This window comes from Cyclopterus lumpus, chromosome 10 (genome assembly GCF_009769545.1).
Source record: "Cyclopterus lumpus isolate fCycLum1 chromosome 10, fCycLum1.pri, whole genome shotgun sequence".
Lineage (NCBI taxonomy): Eukaryota > Metazoa > Chordata > Actinopteri > Perciformes > Cyclopteridae > Cyclopterus > Cyclopterus lumpus.
The window spans coordinates 23,096,038-23,115,097 of NC_046975.1; the positions used below are offsets into that span (position 1 = coordinate 23,096,038).

The following is a 19,060-nucleotide window of genomic DNA, read 5'->3' on the forward strand; positions in this document are numbered from 1 at the left end:
ACACACACACAGTTCAACATGCCTATACACTGACTATAAATAACAATATACTTTCTTTGATGTGTCGAGCCAGTCATTTTGGGGCCTTCATATCACTATTTATTCTATTTTTGTATTTTACCCACGATTGTAATAAAAGAAAGCAGGAACCCGGCATGAATTGAACATGACCTTCTGCATCCAGAGGAAAATATGAGCGAGAATCAATAATTCACCTGCTCACCGCTTCCTAAAATATGAACACAGTGCAGGAGGTTTGTTGAAGTCTCATTTATGAAACGGGGCTCGTACTTCTGCACGAAAGCGGACGTTTTCACAAAGAATTTAATGAAAGAAATTAAATGATTCCATAATTTCCAGCTATTATGAACCTTTCTTTTTCATTACATTGCTCGGCTTCACGTGATCGTGTGAGAGGAGCTGTGTTGCCGCTGCAAAACCTTTTTTAAATATGCACAACTACTCGTACTTTATGTGTTCTACCATTAAAAATCTTAAAATAAATTACGCATAAGTTATTCGCAGCAGTTTGACGATGTTTTCCCTTTAAAAGCCCACTTCATTCATCTGGTTCCCTTTAAGGTGGTTAAAGAATGAAGCCACAGAAGAGATGAACTGAAGCACTGAAGAGAGCAGAGAGGCTAAAGAGGTCCACGGTGTGTTCAGGGTCCGTCGGGGAACTAGAACCCTGGGTCCATTCGACACGTCGACACTGGGAAAAGTGACCAAATAACTGATGCGTAATATTCCACCGATGTCGCAATGCGGAGGAGCTGCAAAACAAAATATTTCCAACCACCTCCCAAAAAAAAGAATAAATAAATAAAAAAGCATTAAACATTGAGGGAGCAATCTCGTTTAATAGTTAAAAAAAAGGGAGGCGCATTTTTTTTGTTAATTTATTTCAGCGGAACCGACGACGGACAACGAGTTTAATAAGGATAAATACTGCGGGCCCTTTATGGCCCTCAGAATACGCATTCACACTCTGGGGGGGCGGAGCATGGGGGGGGGGCGGAGCCAGGGGGCGGAGCATGGGGGGGCGGAGCCAGGGAGGGCGGAGCATGGGGGGGGGGACATGTGGTCCGGACTGTAATGCAAAAGAGATCCCCGGTGGGTGAGATCCCATTATGAGGCTAAATTACTTTTTTAATATCATATGCCCTCTACCTTTTATTTCATTCACATCACTCAAGAGTAAAGGCTCATATATATATATATATATATATATATATATATATATATATATATATATATATATATATATATATACACACACACAGGTATATATATAATGCAATTACTGTACTCTGACTCATATAAACTGCGGATAATGAGGGAAATTGCTCTCGCAGCAACAACTTTATGTGTTAATGTACATAAGTTATTTCTCAGGATCAATAAATGTAAAAGGACAAATGGTATGAATCAAATGAGTGAATTAATGTGAATGTAAGAACAGTTGACAATTACATCATTTTAATTCACATGCACGTTAAATTAAATCTGGAAGCAAAGTAGCACGAGTTTCATCCTTTATTTAGGATCATTGATGCCTTTACGATGGAATATAACAGCCATTATGGGTGAAATATTAATAAAGAAATTAATAAATTACAGGGGGCTGATAACCAGAGAAATAAAAGGAAGAATCTCAGATATTAAAGGGTAAATTTATGGGAGCAGAAAATTTTTTCTTATTATAAATCGGCCAAATTCACAGCAATGACTCTTCAAAGTCTGGATGCTCATGAATATATATCATTTTATATATATATATATATATATACTGCTTCTGTGCCTATTGATCAATAATCAATAAACACAAAGAATACGATATGATGAAAGCCACTTATTAGTAATATTGTACAATTGATCTTTCGCTCCTGTTTTTCATAACCAGCGTTTCCTGCAAAGAAACATTATAAAAAAAATAGCTTTCTTACCTGGAATTTGAAAAAATCATCCTGACCGGCATTCATTATGTTACAAATCTGTGAAGAAGAAGAAGAAGAAGGAGAAGGAGAAGAAGAAGAAGAAGAAGAAGAAGAAGAAGAAGAAGAAGGAGAAGGAGAAGGAGAAGGAGGAGAAGAAGGAGAGAGGCAAAAGAAGAGACGACAATGACGACGCATTAAACACATTAATAAACACATTAAACACATTAAACACAACACGTTAAACACATTAAACACATTAATAAACACATTAAACACATTAAACACGAAGGAAGGATAGATGGACGAGAAAATGCATGTGTGCATCCCATAATAAGTCATGAGGCCTGATGGCGTTCTGCTCCTCCGACCGCCCGCCGGCTTCCAGGGGAAGTTAAGATATTTTTAATTAAAAAAAAGAAAATGAATCTCAGTGTTCTCTGATAGTCACAGTGAGGAATGTGGAGGAAGCATTTTGGTGTTGTTGTTGTTGTTGTTGTTGTTGTTGTCGTCACTTGAATAAAGCTGGATTTTTGAGACTTTTTTCTTCCTGTAATCACAAAGCTATAAGGGATCTAATAAACATAATCATTAACTTCATCATATAATGTCCTTTAATTAATATACCCTCACTAAATACACCAAATAATATCCGCTTTAATAAGTGCCTCCAGACGTGATTTAAATCGGATTTATAATTATTATTTACCATTATTAATTACATTTGGAGAAGCATGAAATTAATTTTTATGGATCAACCGGATGCCAAAATGTGATTAAAGCTGCATTTGCTGAAAGAGCTAATAATTATAATAATAAATTGATAATCAGAACAAGATAGTGAGAGGAAACATTAATTTAAGAGGAGTTTTCTCCTTTTTCGAAGCTTTAAAGTAAACTTCCACATTCTGTCATCGTGTTTCTTTAAAAAGGAAATCAACAGGAACCTGTGCGCATAATTACTATTTTATTTATTGTGATTATTGTGTACACGTCTCTGGATATAATGAGAGCAACGCGGCTCGGGTTTATGATTAAAATTGGTCATTTCAGACCTCGTGTCCTCCGGTCCTCGAGGTCGAAGGTCAACGTTACTTTTATTCACGCGTCGTCATCGTGTGACGAACATGTCAATCATCTCCCGAGAGGAACCAGAGGAGACACTCACCAGCCCGGTCTCGGCCACGTAGGTCGGTAACCCGCTGACCAGAACCCAGTGGTCCGCCGGAGGGTTCCTGAGGAGGAACACAGCGTGAGGAACACAGCGTGAGGAACACAGCGTGAGGAACACAACGTGAGGAACACAGCGTGAGGAACACAGCGTGAGGAACACAGGGTGAGGAACACAGCGTGAGGAACACAACGTGAGGAACACAGCGTGAGGAACACAGCGTGAGGAACACAACGTGAGGAACACAACGTGAGGAACACAGCGTGAGGAACACAGCGTGAGGAACACAGGGTGAGGAACACAGCGTGAGGAACACAGGGTGAGGAACACAGCGTGAGGAACACAGCGTGAGGAACACAGCGTGAGGAACACAGCGTGAGGAACACAACGTGAGGAACACAGCGTGAGGAACACAGCGTGAGGAACACAGCGTGAGGAACACAGGGTGAGGAACACAGCGTGAGGAACACAGGGTGAGGAACACAGCGTGAGGAACACAGCGTGAGGAACACAGGGTGAGGAACACAGCGTGAGGAACACAACGTGAGGAACACAACGTGAGGAACACAGCGTGAGGAACACAGCGTGAGGAACACAGCGTGAGGAACACAACGTGAGGAACACAGCGTGAGGAACACAGCGTGAGGAACACAGGGTGAGGAACACAGCGTGAGGAACACAACGTGAGGAACACAGCGTGAGGAACACAACAGAACCCTGGAAACGACTTCCTGTTGACGGCGGGCGTTCAAAATAAACGACTGTCGGGGAGGAACGAAGGTAAAAATCATCCAGATCAAATAATACGTGTGAGATGAACGGACGGTAAACAGACCGCGGTTATTATTGTTTACAAGGGGCGCTGGATTATAGTAAACAAACAAGTCATGGTAAACAAACAAAAAACACTGTTCTTAAAATGTAGGTCATGATAAATAAACTGTTTAATATCCTGCTGTTATCTCTCCGATAACCAATAACCTTAAATGTGCTTATTGTGCTTCCTCTTCCTCTCCTTCCTCCTCTTCCTCTCCTTCGCCTCTTCTTCCTCTTCTTATTTTTCTCCTTCTTTCTCTTCTTCTTTTTCTTCTTCTTCTTCTCTTCTTTCCTCTACCTCTTCTTCTTACTCTTCCTCTCCTTCGCCTCTTCTTCCTCTTCTTTTTTCTTCTTCTTCCACTTCTTCTTCCTCTTCTTTTTTCTTCTTCTTCCACATCTTCTTCCTCTTCTTCTTCCTCTTCTTCTTCCTCTCCCTCTTCCTCTTCTTCTTCCTCTTCTTCCTCTCCCTCTTCTTCCTCTCCCTCTTCTTCTTCCTCTTCCTCTCCTTCGCCTCTTCTTCCTCTTCTTTTTTCTTCTTCTTCCACTTCTTCTTCCTCTTCTTCTTCCTCTTCTTCTTCCTCTCCCTCTTCCTCTTCTTCTTCCTCTTCTTCCTCTCCCTCTTCTTCTTCCTCTTCCTCTCCTTCGCCTCTTCTTCCTCTTCTTTTTTCTTCTTCTTCCACTTCTTCTTCCTCTTCTTCTTCCTCTCCCTCTTCCTCTTCTCCTTCCTCTTCCTCTTCTTCCTCTTCCTCTTCTGTGCACCTCCTGTGCGTTGGTGGAACAGCGTAATGCTGTGTGGCGTTCATTCTCCACGTGCGTGTGCGTGTGTGTGTGTGTGCGTGCGTGTGTGTGCGTGCGTGTGCGCGTGTGCGTGTGTGTGTGCGTGTGCATGCGTGTGCGTGTGCGTGTGCGTGCGTGTGCGTGTCACCGGGTATCTCTAAACTCACGGGATGACTTTGATGTCCTCTTTGCCGTGCAGGATGTAGTCAATCAGTTTGTAGAAGATGATTTCCTTGAGGAGAAAAACAACATAAACAAGTGATAATCAGCTTGTTATTGATTATCACTTATTATCACCGACCATGTTGCGTTACTCTATTGACACCTGAAGGGCAGACCACTTTTAAATAGTTCTTTCAAGTCCCATTTTCAAAGTTCTTTATGTACAGAGACACTAATTTATGTAGAAATATCAACCCAACTATTTCCAAGGTTAAAGATGACATTTTTAAAATGGTACAAAGGTGTCATTAAGGAGATTAATATTAACACTGGTCTTAAAAGTCCTCCAGGTGCTCCTAATGATCCAGAAGCTTTAGTGACACGATCACTAATTTCAATTCAAACATACTGATGATGATCAGTTTGAGGCTGGAACGATATAAAAGTCCTGGAAATCTGACCACTAATATTTGATATCTCGGAAAATGAGTACTGATAGACGAAGAGTCCAATAAACACAAAAAATACATACAAAATACAAGAATTGGTTGTATAGAAGTCTATGTTTCATGTGTTAAAGCTGCATTCTCTCTCCTGACCACCAGGGGGCGACTCCTCTGGTTGTATAGAAGTCTATGCCTCATGTGTTAAAGCTGCATTCTCTCTACTGACCACCAGGGGGCGACTCCTCTGGTTGTAATAGAAGTCTATGCTTCATGTGTTAAAGCTGCATTCTCTCTACTGACCACCAGGGGGCGACTCCTCTGGTTGTATAGAAGTCTATGCTTCATGTGTTAAAGCTGCATTCTCTCTACTGACCACCAGGGGGCGACTCCTCTGGTTGTATAGAAGTCTATGCTTCATGTGTTAAAGCTGAATTCTCTCTCCTGACCACCAGGGGGCGACTCCTCTGGTTGTATAGAAGTCTATGCTTCATGTGTTAAAACTGCATTCTCTCTACTGACCACCAGGGGCGACTCCTCTGGTTGTATAGAAGTCTATGCTTCATGTGTTAAAGCTGAATTCTCTCTCCTGACCACCAGGGGGCGACTCCTCTGGTTGTATAGAAGTCTATGCTTCATGTGTTAAAGCTGAATTCTCTCTCCTGACCACCAGGGGGCGACTCCTCTGGTTGTATAGAAGTCTATGCTTCATGTGTTAAAGCTGCATTCTCTCTACTGAGTACGCTTTAGGGCGGGGCTACAAGGTGATTGACAGGTCGCTGCTGCTACCAGAGACCAACATGGCGTCTCTCCATCACTTTTCAACTAGCTAGTTGTAGTAGCATGTTTTATGTGTTCTCACCCGGCCATCAGGAGTTTTGGGTCCATCGTACGGTGGAACTTCTCCCATAAGCACCGGCCACAGGTCAAAGAACTCCTACACACACACACACACACACACACACACACACACACACACAGAGAGAGAGAAAGAACCAGAATGCCTTTACTGTTAATTGGAGGCTAATCCATCTGCCTGAAAATGCTAATTCCAGCCATTTCTCACGCTAGTGTTTAATATCTTCTCTTTGTCTTCACACAGTTTCCAGAAGCAAAATGGAGGCTCAACGCCGAGCGACCAGTTCTGATTACTTTCCACGAGCAGACAACAACATGTGTTTGTTCTCAGCCCAGCAGGTGTTGGGAATCAACCGGCAGCTGCTGGTGATTAGGTGACAGCCACGGACAATAAGTAGTATATATATGACGCCGCAAAAGAGACCCCCGGAGGAGCGTCTGGAAATACCTCGTTCTATAAAAAGAGGAAACAGATCTCATCAAAGAGAACGGTTCAAACGCAGCGGGACTTTATTAATAAAGCGCCAGATGCACAAAAGTTTAAACATTTGTAAACATTTCTGCTCGCCGTATACAGTTGTGCTGTGTTCGTCCCTCCAGGATGTTTATGGTTTGTAACTCGTGCTTCATGTGAAGTCTTTAGTAGTCAAGCTTCTTAAGAACCAAAATCCAGCCCTGAACGTGGATTATTGCTCCCAAATCTAAAGTATTTTGACTTCTTAAGCGTCGTCCGTTTTGACCTCGTTTGAGGTCGAATGCGTGTGCGTGAACGTGATCACGTCGTGTGTGTGTGTGTGTGTGTGTGTGTGTGTGCACGTGTTGCACTGTGACCCCTGTGTGGCGGCTGCAGAGGTTAACCTCTTAAAACCCATTTTACACATTATAGTTAAACATTAAACATCACAATAAACATGAGCACATATATTGATGTTAAACAAGAGAACTTGGGCTACAAGACTCGGTGAACCATTTCCACACAACCCAAACACCAACCGAAAGAATTATGAAAATATCATAACCATCATTTTGTCAGGAGTCAGCCCACTCAGTACGTTTTTTGGAACTAGCGACCCGTAGCTCGGTGCTATCAGAAGAAGGCAGATAGCAAAGAGCGAGAGGATTTAACACAGATTCTAAATATCTTTAGGAACCAAAGCATCACTTCTCATCATGAGCCAAAGAACACAGCAACATGAATCGCTTTAGCGCTTTACAGTCACAAATGTTGCTTATTTTTGGCTTCTTTCTTCTTCTAATCCACAAAGACTGCTGTATTTGGATGTATTGAACACCATAAGTAATATACAAGTGAAATATATAGTTTGGTACATGAGAAAATTCAAATTGCACAGATGGTGCCCAAATGTCCATTTCGCCTAAATTCTGTGTACTAAAACCTCTCAAACTTTGTTCTGCTTCACTTTTTCAAAGTCAAACTTTGAGGAAAGACACATGTTGTTATGATCTGACCTTTGATCTGCATGCTTCCAACAGATAATCATAATAATGCTGACTCGGCCTTTTTACAAGTCGCCCTTGTAAGTATTCTTTTATCTCTTTTTATTCATCCTTTTTTTTAGATATATAAGCGTGGGGAAGGAGTCCCCCCCGCTCACACACACACACACACACACACACACACACACACACACCTTGGTCTTGGTCATGTCCAGCAGGCCCACGGAGTAGCGGTCACAGTTGAGGAACGCCCGGACCGTGTACAGGGCCTTGTGGAACTGCCTCTCGATGTCCGTCAGCTCCTCGAACACCTTGCTGGCCGACCACAGCAGCACCTGCACGCGCACACGCACACACACACACACACACACACACACACACACACACACACACACTCAATGACTCTCTCTGTACCACATGTGTATGCGTGTCATCTGTGCACCTTCTACCCGTCTCTTAAAAACATGAGGAGAGGACTCACCTGCCCCTTCCTGGTCTCACAGTTGTGCAGGTAGCTCAGGTGGAAGACTCTCAAGATCAGGTTGGCAAAGTTGAGATACTTGTTGAGGATCTGTGAGGGAAGCGGAGCGCACGTTAAACGCTCCATCCTGAGCGATGGATGCCATTCCCAGCAGGCTGTGTGTTTTTCTACTTCTTCTTCTTCTTCTTCTTCTTCTCACAACATCCCTTTTTCGTGCCTTTCAGTCGGAGCCGGCGACCCGTTTCAAATGGCAGACGCGTCAAAAGTGGCCGATAGTTCCATTCGTCAAAACCCCGCCGCGTTTGACGGGTGATATTTAAACCAAAAGGAGGTGAACATCGTGTCGTCTCTCTCCACAAAAGAAGACGTATCGAGTGTCATATCTCTGTGTGGTTACGTCTTCTTGCTGTTTTAGTTTGGATATGAAACGTGGACTTTAATTGTTTTAAAATGATTGTAAAGTTGTGTAACGGAGTCCTTAATACATGTTTTCCTCGAAGACGAGGAAAACGAACGTCAGCGTTACGAACTTCTCTTTAAATAGTCGCCAAAACTAAAAGACGCGGGTGGAAAAAGTTGTCCTTTGCCACTTTAAAATTAATCCATTAATGTAGCACATGAACATTTATGACTTCCACTCAAATCTGGACCCAAACGCAGATTATAAATGTGTATAATTTAAACATATTGAAGATGCTTCAACCAATCAGCTCTTTGAGTGATTTCTCGCCCCGTGTTTTTAAGCACAACATGGATTATATAAAGTCACAAGACGTGTCACTTGACAACTGGTGAAGCAGGAAAACAGATTATGAAGCTGCATCTGCCTCGTATGGTTTCATGCAGCGCTGATAACAAACCTTGTGAATATTGTGACGTTTGTGTTTCAGTTACATGGAGCGGCGGTTTGGAGAAGTCACAGAAAGCGTGTGCAAAAGTAAGAAAAGATTAAATACGGGGTCACTTTTCAAAAAAAGAGTATATTAAATATATATATATATATATATATTAATCCATTTAATATATATAAATATATATATATATATATATATTAAATGGATTAAATGTATATATATATATATGGATTAAATATATATATATATATTTATATATAATCCATGTATATATATTTAATCCATTTAATATATATATATATATATATTAAATGGATTAAATGGCAATATATATATATATATATATATATATTAATCCATTTAATATATAAATATATATATATATATTAAATGGATTAAATGTATATATATATATATATATATATATATATGGATCAAATATATATATATATATATTTATATATAATCCATATATATATGTATATTTAATGGATTAAATGGCAATATATATATATGAATCCATTTCATATATATATATATATATATTAAATATATATATATATGGATTACATATATATATATATATATATATATATATATATTAAAAATATATATATATATACATATATATATATATATATATATATATATATATATGTATATATATATATGTATATATAGAGACAAAGCAGTCCACTTAATGTAAGTGTCTGAATCAGTCAAATAAAGAGCGCTGAGGGGCCCCCGTCACCTCCTCGTCCTTGGCGGTGAAGCGCGGCCCGTCCAGCTTGTTGATGGCCATCATCACGGCCACCATGTCTTTACCGTTCATGATGGGGACGGCCAGCACGCTCTTGGTCTTGAACTCCGTCAGCTCGTCCACGAAGTCGCTGTAATGAGCGCTCTGTGCAGCGAGAGAGAGAGAGAGAGAGAGAGAGAGGGGGGGGGGGGGGGGGGTTTGATTGCATCTAATTGCCTGCTCTTTGCCCCCCCGCATCCTTCCAGACATCCAGCTTTTGATGGACACGCCACTTCCATCCATAAAAAAAGAAAAGGCTCTCCATTATCCACCGACTCAAGGCCCTCTAACGCTCCTCCTGTACGGGGGTGGGGGGGGTGGGGGGGGGGGGGTCATCAACTGTGTTCCTCCGGGGCTGAAACGGAGGGCGGGCGGCTCATTAACTGAATACAAATAAAACAATAAAATAAACACCTACAGAGGAGGCAGAGGAGGGACCCCGGAGAAATAAAAGTTGTCCCTTGACCTGAACGGGTTATTAAAAATAATTAATGCACTTTATTGTGCTTTGATTTTAATGCTCTTGCGTGTGACACCTGTCCTGGGTATTTATTCAGAGTAGATTTGAGCCGTCACATATTTATTATTGTCTAACGTTGCTGTGGTCCAGGAAGTGAGAGCTGGGTGGAAGTCCTTATGAGGCCACAACGCTGATCCTGGATCTGCATCGCGCCGCAGAAGCCGATCCAACCGCGGCCTCGCACAGAGCTTACAGATAAAAACCTGTTCCAGCAGTTTGACAGCTTGTTATTGGCCGACCTTTGACCCCTTAAAGCCGCGGAGAGGTCTTCATCCTGCTTGTTATCCTCAGTCGAAGCTTTGACCTTTTCCACTTTTAGAAGTTTTTGTCTAAGCACAAGTTGTATTTTGTTATATTAAAATGTGTTTATCGTCTTTCATGTATTGGAATCTTTATTGTTTAACCCTTTCGGCTTAGTTTAAAAAAATTTTAAAAAGTGTCTACAGTTCCCGATTAGCTGTGTTATTTGTCGAGGTAATTTAATATTTGTTAAAGCAACAATATTCAGCATTTAGGGCGATCTATGGGCATAAATATTGAGCGTATGATCAGCTGAGACTAAGAGTCTTTGTGTTTATTTCTCCTTGTTTCTACAACAGCCCGCGAGGGACAAATGAAACACTGGCTCTCGACGAGGCCATCGAGGTTTCAGTCGGCTGCAATCTGCCACCTCGCCACTAGATGTCGCCAGATCCTAAATCTAGTCCTTAAAATAAACAACGATACATAAACACGTCTTCCCTTCCGTGAACATGATTTAATTTTGCGAATGAATAATTAACGCAAAAAAGAGAGATGCGTCAAACTGAATAGATGCATGTGTAATAAATATGTTAATAATGTTATATAAATTCTTACATTAAATTATTTAAATAAACTCCCTCCCTGGAGTTCAGGGTGTCTTTTTTGGGCCTGTGATTAATTTATAAAAAGGAAATATTTTACAATGAAAAAAAATGTAAACTTGCCATAAAACCTAGTGGAGCAGAAGAGATTAAAGGTGTGTAATAATGCCGAGTCTGCAGAAATGACTCAGAGCCGGCGTGACCTCTGAGAGTAATCTGGGATCGCTCTAATTCAGGACAGATTAACCGGCTTCATCTGCAAACCGCCCCCCCCCCCCCCCCCCCCCCCCCCCCCCCCCCCCCCCCCCCCCCCCCCCAACTCACCCCTCCAGTAACCGCACCTCAAACAACGGTCAGAGTTATTCAGGTTTTTTTTTTATTGTAAAAATTGTGTGATTATTAAATTCCCTTTTGACGGAGGAAAGGGTAGAATAAAGGGGGTCTGGGGGGTGGGAGGGGGGCTAGAAATGAGGCCAGCTGTTACTCACAACATAATCCCAGTGACATATAATCCCCCACTCTCCACCTACAAGAATCCAGACTGGTGGACCGGCCTGCTCTGGATGGGGACTGGGATGGAAATAGACTGACAGCGACTCGCTGCATTTCTCTGAAAGGCCGCATTAGCATCATAAAGACCAACAATTATATGGAAACATTAGCCCTCTGGAGGCTTTTCATATCGTTCCACGTTTCCCCATCGCGTTCTCTTTTCGTGACGGACAGAGAGAGGGGCCTCGGCCTGGAGGCACGACCCCACCCAACCTGGGGGGTCCGGGGGGGTCCGGGGCCTCCGGGGGGGTCCGTGATGTCGACGCGTCAGCAGCCACCGAGCTTTCTAATCTCCCGTGAACACGAGTACAAGAAGACCTGGCTCGTAATCCATCAGTTATGAGGAGTGGGCTGAATGCCTTATTAAGGGTAAATGTCACAATAGCAGTTGGTGCAAGACTTTTCCGCAGAAGGGGGGGGTGGGGGGGTGGGGGGGGGGGGGGGAGTCTGCAGGTACACCTGAGGTGTACGTGGGATTGGAGCTCGCCAGCTATTTTTAAATGTCACATGTATTGGCTGTAATGAGATTGAGCTGGTTTTGGTGGGAGGGAGTGAGCGGCAGGGACACTGTGGTGTCACGTCGCCACCTGTTGGTCAAACCGAGACGCGGCAGACAAGGTTTTCGCTCCCTGGAGGAACACGGATTTTAATGTTTACTGAGCACAGAGCAGCATTTATATTCTAATTCTAATTTTTCTTTACTTGGCCATGAATCAATCACTTATCAATCAGATGGATTTTGTTGAAAGTCGACAGGTTAAAACAGGTCAAATGGTTTTGTTCTCGTTGTGTCTCATTGACTTCCAGTAAAGACTTGTTTGTTTCTGGGTCTTTTAAGAATATTATTGAATGTGTGATATGCAACAGGACCATGTAGTCGTATTGGAATGTTCTCCGTTGTAGTCAGACTTACGCTTTAATGTTTGTTCTGCATGCAACAGGAAGTGAAGTTAGAGGACGAATGAACAGGTAGGAACACAACTTGTCCTGTTAGGGAAGGTTATGAATATGAATCCTCGAACCGTCAGCGTTGTTCTGGCGCCCGCGACGCCCGACGTTAAAAAGCGTTTACCTCGGACACGTCGGCGATGTTGACCATCTTCTTGGTGGACGCCACGTGGCCCACGATGCCCATGTCCAACGGGTACACGATCTCACTGTCGGGCGGCACCAGGCAGTCGTCGAACAGCGAGTCTTTGTTCACGTTGAACAACCTGAGAGAGAGAGAGAGAGAGAGAGAGAGAGAGAGAGAGAGAAGGTGGGACGGAAATGAACGCTAATTAAACTCATCGAGGTGCCCTTGAGCAAGGCAGCTAGGGTCTGGTGGTAGGGGCTCCTCTCGGGAGCATGGACACGTGTCTCTATTGAGGTCTCTGAAGGAAGCTGTGAATGTCTAATTTTTATTCATCAACTTTTTCTGATGGATACAACTATTAAACATTTTCTTTTTAATATATATATATATATATATATATATATATATATATGTATATATATAAATGTATAATTTAATCTTAATGTAAAAAAATGGATTGGAGCAGAATATTTCATTGGATGAAAAAAAAAAAAAAAATGTTGACTTCATTTATTTATTTATTTTGAATAGCTGCGCTTCATTAAAATATTGATTTACGATTTAATTGCACATTTCTCCCGCGGTCACCTGGTCGCCAGCTCGGCCACGCCGTTCCTCTGCCGGTACATGAAGAGGCTCATGCGGTCGGCCCTCATCATGAAGCTCAGGTGCCTCATGAGGTTGAAGACGGACTTCTCCATCTGCAGGTTGTCCTGGATGTCCCGCATCAGGTCGAAGAGGACCTCGCTCTCCTCCACCGCCGACAGCTCGTGGAAGGCGCCCACGTCCACCGCCGCCTTGCGGTTGCTGTCCAGCAGGTCGGAGACGACCTTGGGCCGGTAGTTGACGTCGTAGTACCGCTTGGCGAACTGCGGGTTGGCGTCCAGGAACTGCTCCGCGGCCGCCGCGTCCACCATGACCGCTGCCACGTCCAACGGGGAGGAGGCGTTACTAGAAATATGATCGAGTGTAGCAAAAAGAAACTGAAAATATTGAAAACGGGCTGAACAAAAAGGTCTTTTATCTTCTTGGTTATTCACATCTCACCTTATCAGTGACGTTAAATTATGTTAAAATGTTTATATATATATAAACATTTTTTTTCTCCAAAACTAACCAGACATCAAACTATGATTAAAATCAAAGTGAACTATATTTCCCGTCATATTTTCACATTGTTAAGCATTTGTTTGATTAGGAACGCAGCAGACGAGGTTTTCGCTCCCTGAAGGAACAAAAGGATTCTAATGTTTACCGAGCAGAATTTATATTCTGATGGTTTCACATTGTTAAGCATTTGTTTGATTAGGAACTCTAAATCAATGACTTCCTGTTTCATGAGGTGACAAAGCAAATGCAACGTATTCTCTTCAATATGTCTCCTCAACATGTCTCCTCAACACTTGTCCTCAACATGTCTCCTCAACACTTGTCCTCAACACTTGTCCTCAACATGTCTCCTCAACACTTCTCCTCAACACTTCTCCTCAACATTTGTCCTCAACACTTCTCCTCAACATGTATCCTCAACACTTGTCCTCAACATGTCTCCTCAACACTTGTCCTCAACACTTGTCCTCAACACTTCTCCTCAACATGTCTCCTCAACATGTCTCCTCAACACTTCTCCTCAACACTTCTCCTCAACACTTGTCCTCAACACTTGTCCTCAACATGTCTCCTCAACACTTGTCCTCAACACTTTTCCTCAACATGTCTCCTCAACACTTTTCCTCAACACTTCTCCTCAACATGTGTCCTCAACATGTGTCCTCAACACTTGTCCTCAACACTTGTCCTCAACATGTGTCCTCAACACTTGTCCTCAACACTTCTCCTCAACACTTCTCCTCAACACTTCTCCTCAACACTTCTCCTCAACATGTCTCCTCAACACTTGTCCTCAACACTTGTCCTCAACATGTCTCCTCAACACTGTCTCCTCAACACTTGTCCTCAACACGTCTCCTCAACAGGTCTCCTCAACACTTCTCCTCAACACATTTGTCCTCAACACTTCTCCTCAACATGTGTCCTCAACACTTGTCCTCAACACTTGTCCCTCAACACTTCTCCTCAACATGTCTCCTCAACACTTGTCCTCAACACTTGTCCTCAACACTCGTCCTCAACACTGTCTCCTCAACACTGTCTCCTCAACACTTGTCCTCCAACACTTCTCCTCAACACTTGTCCTCAACACTGTCTCCTCAACATGTCTCCTCAACACTTGTCCTCAACACTTGTCCTCAACACTTGTCCTCAACACTTCTCCTCAACATGTCTCCTCAACACTTGTCCTCAACACTTCTCCTCAACACTTCTCCTCAACATGTCTCCTCAACACTTGTCCTCAACAATTCTCCTCAACACTTGTCCTCAACACTTCTCCTCAACACTTGTCCTCAACACTTGTCCTCAACATGTCTCCTCAACACTTGTCCTCAACACTTGTCCTCAACATTTGTCCTCAACACTTGTCCTCAACATGTCTCCTCAACACTTGTCCTCAACACTTGTCCTCAACATGTCTCCTCAACACTTGTCCTCAACACTTCTCCTCAACATGTCTCCTCAACACTTGTCCTCAACATGTCTCCTCAACACTTCTCCTCAACATGTGTCCTCAACATGTCTCCTCAACACTTCTCCTCAACATGTGTCCTCAACATGTGTCCTCAACACTTGTCCTCAACACTTCTCCTCAACACTTCTCCTCAACATTTGTCCTCAACACTTCTCCTCAACATGTCTCCTCAACACTTGTCCTCAACACTTGTCCTCAACATGTCTCCTCAACACTTGTCCTCAACACTTGTCCTCAACATGTCTCCTCAACATGTCTCCTCAACACTTCTCCTCAACACTTTTCCTCAACATGTCTCCTCAACACTTGTCCTCAACACTTGTCCTCAACATGTCTCCTCAACACTTGTCCTCAACACTTCTCCTCAACATTTGTCCTCAACTCTTCTCCTCAACATGTCTCCTCAACACTTGTCCTCAACACTTGTCCTCAACACTTCTCCTCAACACTTCTCCTCAACATTTGTCCTCAACACTTGTCCTCAACATGTCTCCTCAACACTTAGCCTCAACACTTGTCCTCAACATGTCTCCTCAACACTTGTCCTCAACACTTTTCCTCAACATGTCTCCTCAACACTTTTCCTCAACATGTGTCCTCAACACTTGTCCTCAACACTTGTCCTCAACACTTTTCCTCAACATGTCTCCTCAACACTTTTCCTCAACATGTGTCCTCAACACTTGTCCTCAACACTTGTCCTCAACATGTGTCCTCAACACTTGTCCTCAACACTTGTCCTCAACATGTGTCCTCAACACTTGTCCTCAACACGTCTCCTCAACACGTCTCCTCAACACTTCTCCTCAACATGTCTCCTCAACATGTGTCCTCGACACTTGTCCTCAACACTTGTCCTCAACACTTCTCCTCAACACTTCTCCTCAACACTTCTCCTCAACATGTCTCCTCAACACTTGTCCTCAACACTTCTCCTCAACATGTCTCCTCAACACTTGTCCTCAACACTTCTCCTCAACACTTGTCCTCAACACTTCTCCTCAACACTTCTCCTCAACACTTCTCCTCAACACTTCTCCTCAACACTTCTCCTCAACATGTCTCCTCAACACTTGTCCTCAACATGTCTCCTCAACACTTGTCCTCAACACTTGTCCTCAACACTTGTCCTCAACACTTCTCCTCAACACTTCTCCTCAACATGTCTCCTCAACACTTGTCCTCAACACTTCTCCTCAACACTTGTCCTCAACACTTGTCCTCAACACTTCTCCTCAACACTTGTCCTCAACACTTCTCCTCAACACTTCTCCTCAACATGTCTCCTCAACACTTGTCCTCAACATGTCTCCTCAACACTTGTCCTCAACACTTGTCCTCAACACTTGTCCTCAACACTTGTCCTCAACACTTGTCCTCAACACTTGTCCTCAACACTTGTCCTCAACACTTCTCCTCAACACTTGTCCTCAACACTTGTCCTCAACATGTCTCCTCAACACTTGTCCTCAACACTTCTCCTCAACATGTCTCCTCAACACTTGTCCTCAACACTTGTCCTCAACACTTGTCCTCAACACTTGTCCTCAACACTTCTCCTCAACATGTCTCCTCAACATGTGTCCTCGACACTTGTCCTCAACACTTGTCCTCAACACTTGTCCTCAACACTTCTCCTCAACACTTGTCCTCAACATGTCTCCTCAACACTTGTCCTCAACACTTGTCCTCAACACTTGTCCTCAACATGTCTCCTCAACACTTGTCCTCAACACGTCTCCTCAACACTTCTCCTCAACATGTCTCCTCAACATGTGTCCTCAACACTTGTCCTCAACACTTGTCCTCAACACTTGTCCTCAACACTTCTCCTCAACACTTGTCCTCAACATGTCTCCTCAACACTTGTCCTCAACACTTGTCCTCAACATGTCTCCTCAACACTTCTCCTCAACACTTCTCCTCAACATGTCTCCTCAACACTTGTCCTCAACACTTCTCCTCAACACTTGTCCTCAACACTTCTCCTCAACATGTCTCCTCAACACTTGTCCTCAACACTTGTCCTCAACACTTGTCCTCAACACTTGTCCTCAACACTTCTCCTCAACACTTCTCCTCAACACTTGTCCTCAACACTTCTCCTCAACATGTCTCCTCAACATGTCTCCTCAACATGTCTCCTCAACACTTGCCCTCAACACTTGTCCTCAACCCTTGTCCTCAACATGTCTCCTCAACACTTGTCCTCAACAATCATCCTCAACACTTCTCCTCAACATGTCTCCTCAACACTTGTCCTCAACACTTGTCCTCAACATGTGTCCTCAACACTTGTCCTCAACATGTGTCCTCAACACTTCCCAACCCGGTGGAAGGGAATCAGACGTACACAGCATTATCTTCTCTACTTCACTAAAGGATGGACCAGTGTTCCCTTTGCTCAAGGAGATAGCGAAGGAAGCATCCAACTGCTCATTCTACTAATACACTAATTATGAAGAAAAAAAACACGTTTTGGTTGTGATAAAAGCAAAGTGGGTGTCATCTCCTTTACATAACCCTAATATCAATGTTACGGCCAAGTTGATTTAACCTGGTGGCTCTGCAGATCGGTTCTCCCAACAGGACTAGTTAGAGTTAGTTTAATATGTCCCTTCCAATAAAGACATTTATTAATAAAGTTATATCAATAACATCATAAAACAGACACAGTCCTACCTGTTGAAGTCTTCGGACGGTCTCCAGCAGAGAGTCTAATCCCTCTGTCCTGCAGGTGTCTGAGAGGAGAAAGGGGATTACAGGGATGGTTTTAAATGGTCATGTGTGGACTATAAACCCGCATCCAATTACTGCAGCGGGATTACGACTCCTCGTCACGCTTAATGACATTTTCTTCTGTCATTAAAAGACACGTTTGGGGTTCTCGTTGCATATTGAACCCGAAGGGATTCTGTTCATCAGCCACGCCGTCCGCTTCTTTGCTTCTTTTTGTTTTTTTGACTTTTTATTCTACCAGGATGAAGATGTTTATAATAAATAGATGTCGTTTTAGTTCCACACTTCCAAGAAACAGATATAAAACCTCTAACGAGCAGATCCAAACTCAGTCATGCAGTTTGTAAACTGGAGAACAGTAAAAACAAATAAAAAAAGACAGAGATTACTTTATTGTTGTTGTAATTCCTGACAGTGGGATTTCACTATCGCTGAAATATTATGAAATATTTGTGTTTTAAAACTACATTTTTATCATTTTCCATTTTAAAATAAAGCCTCTTCGCTTGAAACTTTTTCTTGAATAAATTATAATCGATCTTAATGGAAACAAGTTGTCAGGGAGGGGGAACAAGTATGAAAGCATCCATAAAAACCTCTTTATTAAATTAGTTTGGACCATGTGGAGGAAAAGTGGATTGTGTGGTTATAATAGTTATGGCTGTAAAAGTTTAAATGTTTTTTTAATCAAGTTACTTAACAGTTTATCATAAGGACTCATAACTTATTCTAGTAGTTCAATGTCATATTCTTTATGAATTTATAACCATATCGGTGGTTGTTTTTCCACGTTTAATACTAATAGTTCAGTATAAATTAATAACAAACAGCTGGAACAGGAGGAATATGGTTGTCCATCCCAAAATAAACCCTTTCATAAAAGTACAGCGGCTTTCATTTTGGACGGTGTCAACCTATGAGGTGAGTTCAGAGAGTAGCGACGCGCGAGGAGCGCTCACTCTCTCTGGAAACCCCGTCACCAACAGTAC

General features: G+C 42.7%; 1 protein-coding gene across 1 annotated transcript in view; it reads right to left on the minus strand.

The window, feature by feature from the left end:
* pde6a (phosphodiesterase 6A, cGMP-specific, rod, alpha) overlaps positions 1–18,123 on the minus strand; it is a 26,783-nt gene extending 8,660 nt beyond the window's left edge. The window contains exons 1-10 of the mRNA XM_034543580.1: positions 18,015–18,123; positions 13,334–13,667; positions 12,743–12,884; positions 9,706–9,858; positions 8,101–8,190; positions 7,814–7,954; positions 6,166–6,240; positions 4,866–4,930; positions 3,103–3,169; positions 1,947–1,994 (exon numbers count right to left, since the gene is read on the minus strand). Of these exons, the coding sequence (XP_034399471.1) occupies positions 1,947–1,994; positions 3,103–3,169; positions 4,866–4,930; positions 6,166–6,240; positions 7,814–7,954; positions 8,101–8,190; positions 9,706–9,858; positions 12,743–12,884; positions 13,334–13,662 (1,110 nt within the window). The 5' untranslated portion in view covers positions 13,663–13,667; positions 18,015–18,123. The remainder of the gene's footprint in view (positions 1–1,946; positions 1,995–3,102; positions 3,170–4,865; positions 4,931–6,165; positions 6,241–7,813; positions 7,955–8,100; positions 8,191–9,705; positions 9,859–12,742; positions 12,885–13,333; positions 13,668–18,014) is intronic.
* Positions 18,124–19,060: the final 937 nt, after the last annotated feature.